Source organism: Cryptotermes secundus, unplaced genomic scaffold, assembly GCF_002891405.2.
Source record: "Cryptotermes secundus unplaced genomic scaffold, Csec_1.0 scaffold74, whole genome shotgun sequence".
Classification (NCBI taxonomy): domain Eukaryota; kingdom Metazoa; phylum Arthropoda; class Insecta; order Blattodea; family Kalotermitidae; genus Cryptotermes; species Cryptotermes secundus.
Window position 1 is genome coordinate 716,602 of NW_019745079.1, and position 15,041 is coordinate 731,642.

The 15,041-nt window shown below is 40.4% G+C and overlaps 1 protein-coding gene across 5 annotated transcripts in view; it reads right to left on the bottom strand.

The window, feature by feature from the left end:
- Positions 1-261: 261 nt before the first annotated feature.
- Positions 262-15,041, bottom strand: part of LOC111874828 (histone-lysine N-methyltransferase MECOM) — a 496,931-nt gene continuing 482,151 nt past the window's right edge. For 3 of the 5 annotated variants that reach the window (XM_023870664.2, XM_033755628.1, XM_033755629.1), the window contains 2 exons: positions 7,973-8,300; positions 263-6,144 (listed from right to left, as the gene is read on the bottom strand). In XM_023870664.2, coding sequence (XP_023726432.1) covers positions 3,901-6,144; positions 7,973-8,300 — 2,572 coding nt within the window. In that variant the 3' untranslated portion in view covers positions 263-3,900. Of the gene's footprint in view, positions 6,145-7,972; positions 8,301-15,041 lie in introns of all 5 variants that reach the window. The other 2 variants (XM_023870663.2, XM_033755627.1) reach the window with 1 other exon arrangement.

A 15,041-nucleotide genomic window follows, 5' to 3' on the forward strand; every position in this document is an offset into this window, starting at 1 on the left:
CTCGGTTTTCTATTTCCTTGAAATAGCTCCTCAGTTATCCTCATGATGCTAGGTGGACCCCGTTCCAGACCCACTACTTCTCAGAAAATCCGTTAGCGCCGGGAATCGAACCGGGACCTCTGGATGTGTAGCCAGAAACTCTGACCACTAGACCACAGAGGCGGTATAGTTCGCTTGAAGACTGCAGGCCACGGAGTTTGTTCCTTTTTCCTGGCTGTTGCAGTTAATGAGTTGACCTAAGGTTTGCATTCCTATATCTCGCAGAAATTAGGTCCTTAATAAAGTAAGAAGACGTTAGGAATCAGGTAATGAATATGATGTTTATTACACATTCTTGTCTTCTCTAACGAAGTCTCTTGAGGCATTCAACACTATACACACCTTATGTAACAATCAAAGAACATACACAGATATTACTATATCATCATAAATAGTTATTATTCTGAAAGATTTAAAACGGTAAACTGGAATCTCACGTCAGACAGGCGGAAACAGTTCGACATGAGTTTTGTTCTATGAGAAGCAAAAAAATGAAAAAGACTGGGGTGTTGATAGTGACAGATACTCGGACAGCATGGTGACACGTTTCGTCCACACACACACACAAAATATTATTTACAGATAAGTGGTCATTGACATTATCACTGTTCCTAATGTCTAAAACTTTGATGTGTAAACACGTAATATTTTTATAAGATTTGTGGCTTTAACCTTGTGAAGCTTTGAACTTTATGCACTCTTGCAATAGAATAAATATTCAAATAATTTAAATATTCTCGAGATGTAAAAGCTAAATATAATTTTAAAATTTCTGCATTGTTGCTGCAGAATATACCTTGTAGTCAAATCATTTAAACTGACGATTTAAATTATTAACACAATTTATGAAGCTTACGCTTATTATAGAATGTAGTCTACAGTCAATCCACTTGAATGTGACAAAGATTTGCATTCTTAAAACTCTTTGTAAAGCGTTGAATTTTTACCATAGCCTCGATTCATAATATTTTATTATTTAAATTCTTAAGATAATTTGTTTCGGCGAACCACTAGATAGAACCGATTTTAATTAGATGTGAATATGATAATATTTGTTATGAACGTTAAATTTTATGAGTATGTGTCCCAGGAACTCTGCGTTTCCACGAAGCGAGTATGTTGCACTTAATTATGAAATATGAAATTAGACTATCATCACATTTCTTCCGTGAGCTTTTTCATAATGGTAGTATTTTGTGTTTGATATGTTTTGGCATGTATGATACAAATTGTAGGGTGTGTATATAGTCATTATAATACAGAGTTAAGTAATTAGAAAGAGTTTAGTTATTTGAAAACAATAAATATTACCATTTAATTGAATAGAGCAAACACATATATGTAAGGTATATCAAATGGAAATCGTATAATTGTTTTAAATAAAATAAAAATTGTTACGATAAATTTATGAAAGTAATACTTGTTGAACATACACAGCGAATTAATTCAATCTGCTAGTGCCAGATGATTCAGGAATAAAAGTTCAAATTCTCACCAGGAGAGTTCAGTCATGTGTCATCAGTAGTGAAATGTGTACTGACTTCTGTGTGGCGCTCAACTTCTTTTAGAACCGAGGAGGCTGAAATATATTATATATGTTGTAATATTTAAGAACCCATCTTGTCTTGGATTTTGGCCATCATCTTAGTTCTGTACGTATGAACCAGGTTTCCTAAATGTGCTCTATTTTCATCTTCAGGTGGGCAGGATGCAAATAAATTCCTACACTTTTGGGCTCCTTGGTACCGATCTCATAACCTGGTCCTTCGCATTAGAAGACCGCATAGGAGTTTCTTCATATCCTGTCCACCTAATGAGGGAAACAGAACTCAATTTCAAATTAATGTGGAAAACATAAAATGGACAAAGTAAAAATAGTGTGTTTTTACATTGTGTGACACCTTTTTTTTTCAAACATTTAAACCAAAATTAAATCGTGTTATTGATTAGTACAGTATAATCTATTCATATGAGATTGGTAGCCTAGTATTTAGATTAAAATGAAACATTTGGAGCCAAACTATAGCCTCTTCATACTTATAAATGACGTAGAACACGAAATCTTTTATAACTTATGTACTGTGTTTGTGAATAATATTCATATTATCTTAACCTTAACAGAGTTCTCAGTCCTTCATCCATTGTTTTGTGTTGCTGCAGAAAGAATTATGAATTTATATTGATATGTAATATAGTACAGATTCGTTTTCTTTGGAGAAGCATTATTTGTCCATAGAAATATAAATACCACACCACTGTGTTCATTTGAAATTCTAATATGCCCATATCTGAAATGTATTATTTTTAATTGCTATTAAGATAATAACATTATCTGAATAAATATGATTGGGTTTTAATTTTTTGGACCCTGGTATTCGTGTGAATAATGCTTAGAAATTCATAGCAAACCTCACAGAAAACATTGTTTCTCCATCAGTCGGTTTAAGCTGTGCAAAAAATAAAGTCTGTAATTTGTGAGAGTCATTCAGAACCCATAACACTGCAGGCAAAGTGTAGAGATTTTTCTTAAAAAAGCATGAAGTACATGCAATAATGCGTGTGTTTTGGTGGATTAAACAATGAATTAAGGACATAAGAACTAAAGTATTATTTTACATTAACTTGCTGTAGGGACAACATAATGTATAAAGCTGAATGATATAATTAGAATATTTATGAAACCAGACTCAAGTGTATGTGAAGGGTCAAAACGAAATTAGAACAATGTAGCAGAGAATTGACTATATATCTACACAAAATTATGATTTAACTAAGAAACTGTTTTAAGCTTAAAGAGTTTCGGTGCACAGGAATATTTTGGTCTGAAGCCAAAGAAACATAAATTACTGCAAATTCTTTGGCAATTAACTATTTTAGTGCAAAAAAGTATAATAAATACTTAGAGATTAATCTGTATTTTGAATGTAGGTGACATCACAAATATTTGTATCTAGAAATTATTACTTATACAAACGTCAAGTTGATGAAAAGGCCTGCCTTTTGTAAAACTTTTATTTTCTTCTTGTTATTAGCTCTCACTTCTGCCTTTTTGAGTTAATGGACTGATTAAATATTATTTTAGAATGAACACATTAAATGTGTTGAGAAGTATTTTGTGCTTGTAGGTAATCATAAAATGTACAGTAAGTAAACTGTGACTATTTAAATCTTAGAATACAACATTGTGCCATTTCTGGATTACTTTCATTAGTATGTATTTTGTGTTATGAAGTTGAAAGCATTTTTCGTGTCAACACTTTCTCTTTCATGCAACACAAATTTATTTTATTTTCCATAATTTGTACATTTAGGGAAATATTAACCTTTGGCTATAGTGACTATCATTTATTTTTAATACACTCAAACCATTACGTATAGCCTATATACATCACACATTCACACACAGTTGATCCGATGAGATATTGGGATTCTTGCCTTGTTAAACTGCATTTCAGCAACCATTCACGAAGCTTCCACCTAATAGTATCCAAGAGTGGAACAGTATCTATACATGGGTTCTAAGCTGTATCAGACAAAAAAGATTTAGCTATGTAATCAGTGCAAGACCCTGTCCTATATTTGAAGTCCGTAAATGAGTTTAAAATGTCGTAATAACGTCCAATATTCCTTTCTTTGTTTCAATTCTAGGAACTATTTTATTGAGATGACAGCGTAAACTGCGTGTAGTGTATTCATGTCTGGTGCAGCCAAACCAGAATCAGTCCAATTTATTTCTATACATTTTAAATTATATTCCATCTAATAAATGTTTTTTCTGTTGTGATCTGCAGAATATATTCTCGAGCCACATCAATTGTTTCTGCCCTGACTGCACCAAGAGTGTGTTTAAATCTCTTATCGCTAGGTGGAGACTTGTATGGCTTCTTGTTCATTGCAGTTATTATTGGTGGCTGCAGGTTCTTCTTTTATTGGGTTCTCAGTTTTCACTTTCACTTCATAAGAGACAGGAGACTGGTTGACCATCATGGACAAAGGAGAGTCCTCAGAAGGGTGAAGCTTCAGCCTCTCTTCTCGGTACCTGGACGGAGATACCACTTCTTCTGATAGACCTTCTGAGTCCTCATCTTCCTTCTGCACCACGTCAGTCACATGAGGGAAAGACATACGAGGAGTACTGTACAGATGTGTTTGAAGGCTTATAAGGTTATTGCTGAGATGATCTCCAGCACCACTGTTGGTCACTTTCCCCATGAAACTTCGTATTTCATCAAAACACGAGTCCTCGCGATCGTTTTCATTACTACTTCCTGGGCTGTCCGCCACTGAAACCACGCCACTGCCGTCATCGGTCTCATGCTTCTTAAGGTGCCGGTCCAGGTTGGTCTGCTGGCCGAAGCATCGCTCGCACAGAGGGCATTTGAAAGGCTTCTCTTTGTTGTGGATATTACGCACGTGGCGTTGCAGGTTGGACGAGATGCTGAAAGACCGCTCACAGTATTTGCACTTGTACGGTTGTTCCCCTGTGTGGGTACGTAGATGGCGGGTCAGGTTGGCGGATCTGGGGAACACTTTGCCACAGAACTTGCACGAATAGCGATCCTTCAGTTTACCACCGCTGTTGCCAGCACCCCCACCGCCATTGTTGGCTCCGAGGTGTGGACTTAAGACATCTTGGTAAGGTTTACTGGAACCGAAACCAGACAATGGTGCTCTTAGAAGGTCAAACGGTGGCCTGTTCCCAATGTGGCCATTACTGATACCATTAACCAAAGGTCCAAGAAAAGGAAATCTTCCAAACGGTGGTGGTGGCGGGGGCAAAAGACGGTCGTGATGACCTGGACCCGGTGGCGGTGGTGGGAAGCTTGGGAATGGAGGTCGGTACATCGCCTCAAGGAACATGGGGTGAATTGGGCGTGGATAGGCCATTGTCGGCGAAATGCTGACCGCAAGCGAAGATGGAACTTTTTCTGGCAGAGGGCTTCGTGTCGGGTGATTCGTTTGTGGTGCTTGTGGTGGTAGAGGGTGTGGTGGTGGGAGTGACCGTGGCTCCCGTGGAGACTGTTGTCTAACTGGAGATTGGACCGACCGTTTTTCTGAACCCGCGACACCTTCCTTTGATTCGCTCACCTTTTGCATCGCAGGAGGAGATGCACATACAAATGGACGGTGTTCTTCACGTTCTTTCACGTCATCGTCTTTGTCGTGTCTTCTTTTACGTTCCACTCGAAGATCAAGTGGTTCTTCACCTTCAGATTTCTCAGCGCTGTTTGTCGATCCTGGTCTTGTCTCTTCGTGTTCAACACGTTTTTCTGGTTCCTGAGAAAGTGTACGGGTGTCACTCCCTGCAGACAAATCTCTTGGTAAACACTCTTGTTCATTATCATCATCTTCAGACATGCGAAGTTCACTGGCTGTAGGGAGTGAGTCTCTGGGATTGGGGTACGTAGAACCTCCACTTGCACTCAAGGGGGGTCGCGCTGGTGACGGCCGGAGTTGTGACGCTGCCTCATCCGCTGAGGGTGGCGAAATTTTGTTATGTCCTGCGGCCATGTGAGGTGGTGTGAGGGACTGTCCATTCCTCAAGCTTTCTGTACTATTCCTCTCGGAAAGCAACTGTTGGTCTTGTCCGTTACCGTCACGACGCTGAAGAGAGACCTGCTGGCGCTGACTGCACTCTGCGGTCAGCCCAGTGTTGTGTTTTGATAGATGATCATCATCCAGAAGCTTGGCGTGATGTCCAGCGGGGAACAATAACGGACTGCTAAGAAATGAATGGGATGGATGGGGGGAAGCATGATGAAAAATTGAAGGGTACGGACTGATGAGAGGAGAAGGATAAAAAGGAAGTCCTGCTGGAGGTCGCGAGTACATAAGGAAAGGATTGGTGCTGTTCCCAGGCTGAGGGTGTGGATGCGGAAGATGGGTCATGGCGGAGGCGGGATTTGGAGGTAAGGGAGGGTGATGCTGGGATGGAGGATGAGCGCCGCCTCCGCCTGACGTCGTAGTGGAATCGCAGAATCTTTTGTGCTTTGAGAGTGACGTGACAGTACTGAAGGACTGGCCACACTTCACACACTTGATCTGCATGCGGCAGTCCGCGTGCATGCGTTTGTGGCGGCACAGGTTCGAGAACTGCGTGTAGGCCTGGAACAAGAGGCACAACATAAATGCCCAAGCAATGTTCATCGTCAGAAGCAGCCATATTCAGTGTATCTTAAAACCAGGGTGATAACAAAAATTTCAAGGAAACAGAACCAGGAACGTTTCAGGACAGTGTCAAAATAAACGATGAAAAAATCAGAATTCGCAGTCAGTTAATACTACTCTCAACAAAATTCACAGACATAAAATTGTCAGTATGATAATCAATTAAATTATTCGATGATAACTTTAAAATTGCCCACAATAACTATGTTGTATGGCTCATGTAAGTAAGTGACGGTGAGACATAATGTCTCCACTTCACTCCCAGTGAATCAATATACGTAGTTAGGAGGTGGGATCGGTTCCTGAGCCGGTCTAGAAGCGGCGATAACGCTGACTATGTCTGCCCGCGTAATGAGTATTCGGGTATTGATGCTGGGTTTATTTAGCAACGTTCTTTAGATTGGCCAGGCTGTGTGACTCCGAACGGTAGCATGAATTAGTATAACATGTGATGGGAAGTTGTCGTGAACTATTTAAGTTACTAATCCATCTACGCTAAGCACTACTGAAAATAGTTCATTTAAGATATCTGAGGTTTACAACCTGTCTCTGAAGCAGGAATCATAAAGAATTCAGCAGAATGTTACGATCTGTCTTTCATAATAGTCGAATCTATCGCAAAATAAAGCATAACGTAAATCTAATAAGTTTTAAATGCGGGAAAATAAATTTCCAAAATACATAAATTAATAACAGTTCTTAATTTTCGGACGGCCTCTGTGATCTAGTGATCAGAGTTCCTGGCTATAGATCCAATGGTCCCGGTTCGATTCCCGGCGCTACCGGGTTTTCTGAGAAATAGTGGGTCTGGAACGGGGTCCACTCACCCTCATGAGGATAATTGAGGAGCTATTTTAAAGCAAATAGCTTTATCCGTGGGGATCAGTTGTGCTGACCACGTGACACCTATCCGCAAAAAGTTGGCACTAATTTCGCCGACAAGCGGTGGTCGCTCGGTCGATGTAGTCCTCTTGCGGACTGCAGGCCAGTTTGTTTTCTTGTTCTTAATTTTCAAAGGGAGAATAATTTTGTTATAAGAACAAATGATGGTAAAATTTAATCAAGAGAAATAAATGTTTTTGCCATATCGAATTATGTGCAATAATAAACAGAATGATAAACAAATGTGCATGGAATTAACTAAATACGTATTAAGGAAGTTAAAAAATTTATTAAGCTAGTTGAACAGAATAAAAATTTTTAGGACCCCAAAACTTGAACTTCCCACAAACTAAAAGGGGTACAATATTCGAGTGGTACAGAAAACCCATTATGAGACAGGAACAGGCTTGAATAAGAAGAGAAAATATAGAAGATGAAGAACTGAAGAAAAGAAAAGGAGGGTACAGATAGCAACGGTCATGAAAACTGGATAAAAATAACAAAGCATTCCAACAGAGATTTAAGGGAATGGCATTTAAGAAGTAATGAGGCTGATTCCTTCCTTTAATTTTATCAATTTTAATGAAGAAATATATGGCTGTGCTGATAACGGAAACTGCGTCTGCTGAAATATGTTTCGACCGAAAGTCATGGTCTAGTTGTTAGCATCATGTGTTCAAATCTGGGACCGAACAACTGCATTCCTGACTAGGGGTTTCCTTGATTTCCTCAGCTCCTCCAATCTAGTGCCGGGTCAGAACTTCAAATTAGTCCACTAACGGTTCCTCTCACAACCTATTGCATTCATTATTCACTGTAAGCGGTATAACATCAGCTGTAAATAGAATATTCATTGTTGTTTCTGACCAACATGCGGTGTTACCTTGAAGCACACTTCACACTGGAAAGGCTTCACGCTCGAATGGATATGTGTATGTTGCTTGAGCCCTGATGACGTGGCGAACGTCTTGCCACACTCGGGACAAGCGTGCGAACGGGCGCCCACGTGGTGCGTTCGAATGTGGCGCTGTAGGTTGCTTGGATCCGTAAACACCTTGCTGCAGTTTTCGCAGGGGTACTTTCGGATCTCTTCGTGACTAAGAGCCCGATGTCGCTGAAGACTGGGCCTCCAGGAAAAGGCTCGAGGGCACAGCTCACACTTGTACTGGTCGGCCGGGTACCGGTGGTTCGTTACGAGGTGCTCGTCCAATCTGAATCACATACATAGCACTCCAGTTACACACAAGTCATTTAATTTGTTACGGGCAAATTAAACTAGGGGGATGGCTACCACCACTGAATTCAAAATCTTTTAACCCTGGCCAGCCATCTGTGTGGTCTTATAGAAATAATATATATATATATATAAAATAAATGTAAAAATGTGGTGAGCGCATACCTACATTCTCATTTCTGTAATCATTAAGTGAAAATCGAGTTACGTAACTAAACCACAGCACAGTAACTTCACGAAAATCTGGGTTAAGCTCAATGCTGTTCAATGTCTAGAGATGAGTTCATCTCGTCCTCAACTGTGACGTTTGGTGACTTGATTCTTTCTTCTGTAACACGGCAGATCTAAAAGCCTAAACTTTAACCTTGCCAGTTATTTCGTATTAGCTTTAGGGACCCTCTCCTGCAAACCAACTAATTTTAGGAAAAGGGTTAGGAAAGTGATAAATGAGGCGAAGTGAATGTGGGAGGAAATCAGCAAAAAAGAAAATGCACTAAAGTGAGGTGACGTGAGGTGAGGTGAAGTGAAGTGAAAAGTGTTAAGGATGAAAGGATTACGTAAGTGTAGTGAAGCGAAATGAAGGGAAAATGAGAACATGGCATTGCACATTCATTGATGTTAGTTTATTATACATTATGTTAATTTTCTACTAATGTTTGTGTGCTTTCCTACTAATGTTTGTGTGCTGTGTTTTGTTTGAACGTGTTGTTTGTCTGTTGTCTTATTGTAACACCACTGCCGCCAAGTGAAAACCGATTTGCAGTTTAATAATAATAATAATAATAATAATAATAATAATTTCATTAACATAAATCTAAGTTGTTATTGAGAACTGAGAAATGAAACGTATAAATATTTAATTGTGAAATGAAAAGTATAGATATTGTGACGCGTTACCTTACGTCCATCGCCGCGCAACGGCTAAATGGAAATTGTTGAGTTCCTACAGCGACAGATCGAATACAAACAGACCGTTGCGAAGGAGCATTCCCAAGGCAACGGATTGCCGAACACGTGAGTTTGGAATAGGCACTTCCATGGTAAAGCAAAGAACAGGGAGCCGTTGCGTAGACAATGCAGAAGCAACGAACGCGTCTCCCCAGAAATGAACTACAGAGAGTTCGTTGCGCCCGTTACGTAACAGCGGACAGTAGAAACGAAACACTGAGGAATGGTGTCTGGTATCCAGTCCGCAGAACACCTACATAAGCCGAGAGCTACAGAGACAGAAGAAGACAGCAAGAAGACAGTCTTGGGACAACCGCCGCCAGAGACAGTTGAGACCCAACCACGGCCAAGGATAGTTGAGACGTCGCATTAGAGTATTGGGCCAGAAGTCAAGTGACATTGAAAGTGGTAATAATTGTAAGGTGTGTAAGCGTGAGTGTCCAATAAAGATTCGCTAAATCCGAGACCCACGTGAAGTTATTTGTCGCGTGACATACCCAACACGTGACAATATTTAGAGAGGATAATAATAATAATAATTCAGTTTTTTATTGTTTTTTATATTCATGCAAATAATAATGGCAACAATTATACCATATTTAAAATCGTTTGGGGAGAACTCTCCTGGATCCGAATACGTCAACATCCCTGCATGTAACATTAGCAGCTGCTGCACATCCAGCAGAGGGACAATTTTAAATGAGGAGCAGACATCGAATAATGCAAAGTTTCTTATATAACGAGCAGGAACTCGGAGACCAACAATTTCTAGAACAGAAGGGCAGAACTTCAAACCAAAGTAAACTTCAGTAAGAAAGAGAGCATCGAGGCGATGTCTCCTAGTACGTAAAGTATGCAATTTTAACTCCTCCAGAGCAAGGGAATAACTGTAATGAACTTGAGGATAGAAACAGTTAAAACAAAGGGCCGCAAACTTCTGCTGGATGCGTTCCAGCTGTTGGCATCAGTTGACGTAATCGAATTCAAGACAATGGACGCATATTCAAGCTTAGATCTAACTAACGCAGTGTACTCGTACACTCTGAGCATAGAGTCTAGAGATGAGAAATTTAAAGTAATTTGTATTATCGGAATATTATTAAGGTACTGAAGTCAAGGAAGATGTGTTGGGCGGAACTTCTGGCACGCATGTAATATAAAATAATCAGTTGTCTTGGTAGCAAATATTAAGGGAACATGTAACTTGTAATGTAGGTATACATAATAATATTAAAATGGAATCTTAATAAGGAATAATGTGGGCGAGAATATACTTAATTAATTTGATTCAAGACAAAGACTAGTGGCGGGCTCTTGTAAGCACGGCGATGGACATTTTCCTTCCATAAAAGGCACGGGATTTCAAAATAGCTTATCGAGTATTCGCTTCTCAAGAAGGATCAAGTTCCACGGAGTTATTCGTAATCTAAACAGATCTGTCCAGCTTTCCACGGGCACAATGCACACGTATAACAAACAAAAATGCATACAGGATTTCTTCCCTGAACTGATCTGCACAAAATAATTTAGTGTTGAGTCAATACAAACACTTTGTCTATATTATCCTGGCAGTGAAATCAGTTTTTGCTCTGTAGACCGATGTTGATTGCTGAAAACCGAACAAAAATTAAATACGTCTGACCGATATAGCCTATTTTGAGGAAAGTGATAGCTCCCGCTTGGGCCCCTAGCGCTCGTGCCCTTAGTTTATTGTGCCTTGCATCTCTTCATGAAGGCCCCCCTTAACATCACGTCAGATGTGCAACCAAGTGGAACTGTATAAAGAGCAGACACACTCTTATCCACACATACAAGACGAGATTATAAATAACCGTAATTTTCGCCACTGGGTAACAAACCTCGTTTTGAGGCGGCTACACACCAGTGACGCACACCAGTCCCTAGGGCCTGGCATACCTCAAGGGGGCGAAAGGTGAGACGTGTAGTTGTAAGGTGCAGAGAGGTCTTGGGAGTGAGACAGGTGTGTAGAATTGAGGGTCGGGTGGGTGGGGGCTGAAGTAGATACGACAGGGCGTCCTCCGTATACAGAGTGTTCCACGTGTGGACAGTGAAAGAAAGTCAAACAGTCGTTGAGATCTACCGATGGAGAAACAGTTATGAACGCAACACTAGAGGGATTGTAGGAAGCGGTTTTGACTGATCTATCGACCGAGATAATATAGAAATCCAGTAAAGTCGCGTAGGGAACAGTTATCGGTCTGCAAGCAAGGCGGAAGCGAGTGCTAACCAGCAGTAGACAGTGGAGGCCAGACGCGGCTAGGAGCTATAAGGGCTGCGGCCGTGTAGAGTTAGTTGTGAAATTGGCGCCAGTCAGGGAGGACCGGAGCCATAAAACATGGAAACTGAAAAACTTACGGCGTTGGGAACCGTTACCAGGAGACAACAGGTGATGACACAGCAGAATGAGGAGACGCAGGGAGTGCTGTGGCGAAATATAGTGTGAATTAGCGATAACGCTATAATTAATTGTAGCTAAGAGTTCCATGAGCCCAATAAATCCGATTACCAATCCAAACCTCGTTTCTAGTCACTGAACACGTGACAATATATTGCTTTTTCTCAAAGTTTTAATAGGAAATATGATTGAAATCTATTAATACATGAGATTGTTGCGAGTCTCACGGCCATAGGACACAGATCATGTATATATGGATTTTCGCATATTCAAAGGGGGCTCCCATGAAAATCTCGGGACCTTGTTTCAACGCCCCCAATACTTTGCATACACGAGTACTTGTATATTACGCGCAAGAGAAAAAGAGACTCTGTGGGACAAATGCTCTAAAATTACGCAATTTGGGACTCCCATAGAAAAGAATGGTACAGCGCTAACATATTGCATCAACATAAGTTATGTATTTGTTCACGTATGCGCGAGCGGTCTTTTGTTTCATTGCATCGTTTCTATTCGTCAGCACTGGTGATATTTTGATATGTGCGTGTGAAATGCTGTGCTCTATAGAAGAAGTTTCACGATTCACTATTTTTTCGTTTTATTCATGGTAGATGATGATGATGATGATACTGATGGTGAAGATGATAAATTCTTCGATTTTTTTACTTACTTATAGAAGAAACCAAAGACCAAATATAAAGCAAGCACGCGCAAAAAAAAAAAAGAAAGAACATAAAAGAATATACGTAAAGCTATCTCTGCAACAGGCAGTGGAGGCACAATTTTGTAGACAATCGGCTCACAGATGGCGGTAAGGTTGTCAGCCCTACGCGCCGGCCGCCCTTTATTCCCAGGAATATTCCTGGTACTCATTTCTGTTAAAGGCTGAGTCGAACCTAGGGCCATAGTGCGCTAGAAGGATTAGGTAAATTGAAAAAAATCCACCTCATCAAAATTCGATCCCGCGACCTTCCGGCATGTAGCATAGTGCCTCAAATCATCATCATCATCATCATCAGTAATCTGTCAAGACGACAGGTCCACAGTCTCTTTCAAAACAATTCCTCCACTTAATGCGATCTAGAGCTTTCTCCTTCAAATGACAGTATCCTCTTCTGTCCCCAAGGTCATCCAGCATCTTCTTACGTCTTCTTCCTCGTCTTCTTGTCACTTCTATCCGACCATCTATCTTTCCTTCGATAGCTTCTTTTAGAAGGCAGTTTCTGCGTAAAACATGACCAATCCAATTAGCCTTCCGTTTTCTTATTTCATGTAGGATATTCCTCTGCTCACTGACTCTAATTAACACTTCTTCATTTCTCACATAATCGGTCCAACTGATCTTTTCCATTCTTCTCCAACACCACATTTCGAAATGCCTCAAATATATAAATAAAAAACTAAATAAGACAATTGGTACCATTCAGACAATACATTCAACACGTACAGCCAAGCCAACTATTCCACGGTGAATATGTGTACATACAGGTATATATACATAGAATACAACTAACATTTTAATAATACAGAATATACCGTTATTAAGTATGATAACAGAAACCAGTTTCCATTTCAAATGTCAACCTCCCTACAATATCGTTGTTGATTATGATGATGATAGATGCTACATGAAGACCAACCAGATAATTTCAGAAGAATTTATTCATATGACATTCCTGGAAAATTCTGTACTGGGAGCAACAAAACATCCGAGAATAGGGACCAGCTCTCTCGATTGGCCCCAAAAATGAAGGGGCTTTTTTTTTTTTTTGAGATCGGAAACAGTGACCATTCTCCAAAACATCTCTTCTAGCACATATCGGGATGGTGAAAACACAAAGAATATTATCACTGTTAGCTGAATTTATCCTTCTACTTAATTATGTAATTAAGCACCATGCTATGAGGGCATATGCGGGAGTGGAGGTATAGCTCCATTAGTCGGAAGTGAGTGGTAAGCTTCACATCACTGCCGCTTTACCTATGGGGATAGAGCCTCGAAATTCATTGGATAGGGGCTGAATAGGCCACAGAGTCGGTCTGGATGCTATGGAAAAGATAAAAATCATCACGAACTTTTACGTCTTAAACACACATTTCGAAGGGCCTCAGCTACCCCTATACTGACGTGGAATTAATTTATTTTAATTTCAAATATATTTGTTGCAATCCTTTGGGATAAGTTTGATCCTGCTTCAAGTGCAGGATGCTATGTAATATTTTATGAATAACAGTTTTATCAATAATAAAACAAACAAGCAAGCGACCGAGCGACCACCACTTGTCGGCGAAGTTAGTGCCAACTTTAGCGGATGGAGTGTGTCGTGTGGTCAGCGCAACGAATCCCCACGGCCATTAATTTCGATTTTCTAGACCGAAGCCGCTACCTATCCATTCAAGTAGCTCCTCAGTTATCTTCACAAGGCTGAGTGAACCCCGTTTCAGATCCACTACTTCTCAGAAAATCTGGTAGCACCGGGAATCGAACCAGAGACCTCTGTATATGTAAGAAGGAACTCTGACCTCTATACCACAGAGGCTGTCTTTTATCAATAATCATGATGATAATACACAGTAGCTTATTGTTTAGTAGGAAAATCCGTTTTCTAGACATAAACATAACGGAGTTGGGTTTCGTTTTCAAGTAATCTTTTACTGACTGCCGGCTGTTTCCTTCTAGAGACCGGAGCATCATGTCTGTGACACCCTTTACAGCGCCGAAAGACGGTGCGTCAAGATCGCGTGTCCCACTGCCATCGGACAAGCAGCAATCAATGCGTCCCAGCGGCCCTCTTCTGCTCACTTGCTCTGTTCTTCCTTTTCACACCCACACGCGACAGTGTCAGGGCGGGAGAAGCTCCACTGACGAAACTCATAATGCAGGAACTGGTATGCAGAAACTCAGGCTCAAGGGAATAAAATAATAAAAGCCTAACCGATGCTTCAGAATCGAGAATTGCTCTGTCCATTACAGCTCAGAATGCAGTGGAAAAGAAGAAGCCATATAGAACAAGAAGTAGAAAGCTGCACCTAAATTGACGCCGGCGCCGATGTTGGCTTCGACGATAACCACTTGACATGGTAAAAAAAGATGATTAAAGTAGGATATTCGAAAACCAAGGAAAGAATCAAACCCAAAAAACACAACTCATAAGAGGATGGGCATGTTCATGCAGAATGTATGAGTAAGGAGGGACAGAGTAATTACAACACAAAACCGACGACGCCTTCACAGATGCAGACGCTTCCGAATTTACGCCTCTTATTTCGAATACGTTTCGGAATACGACGCACATTCAAAGTGAATTAATGTGGACGCGGAAGTCCAGTCCAATGTCGGCGTCGAAGTTATCT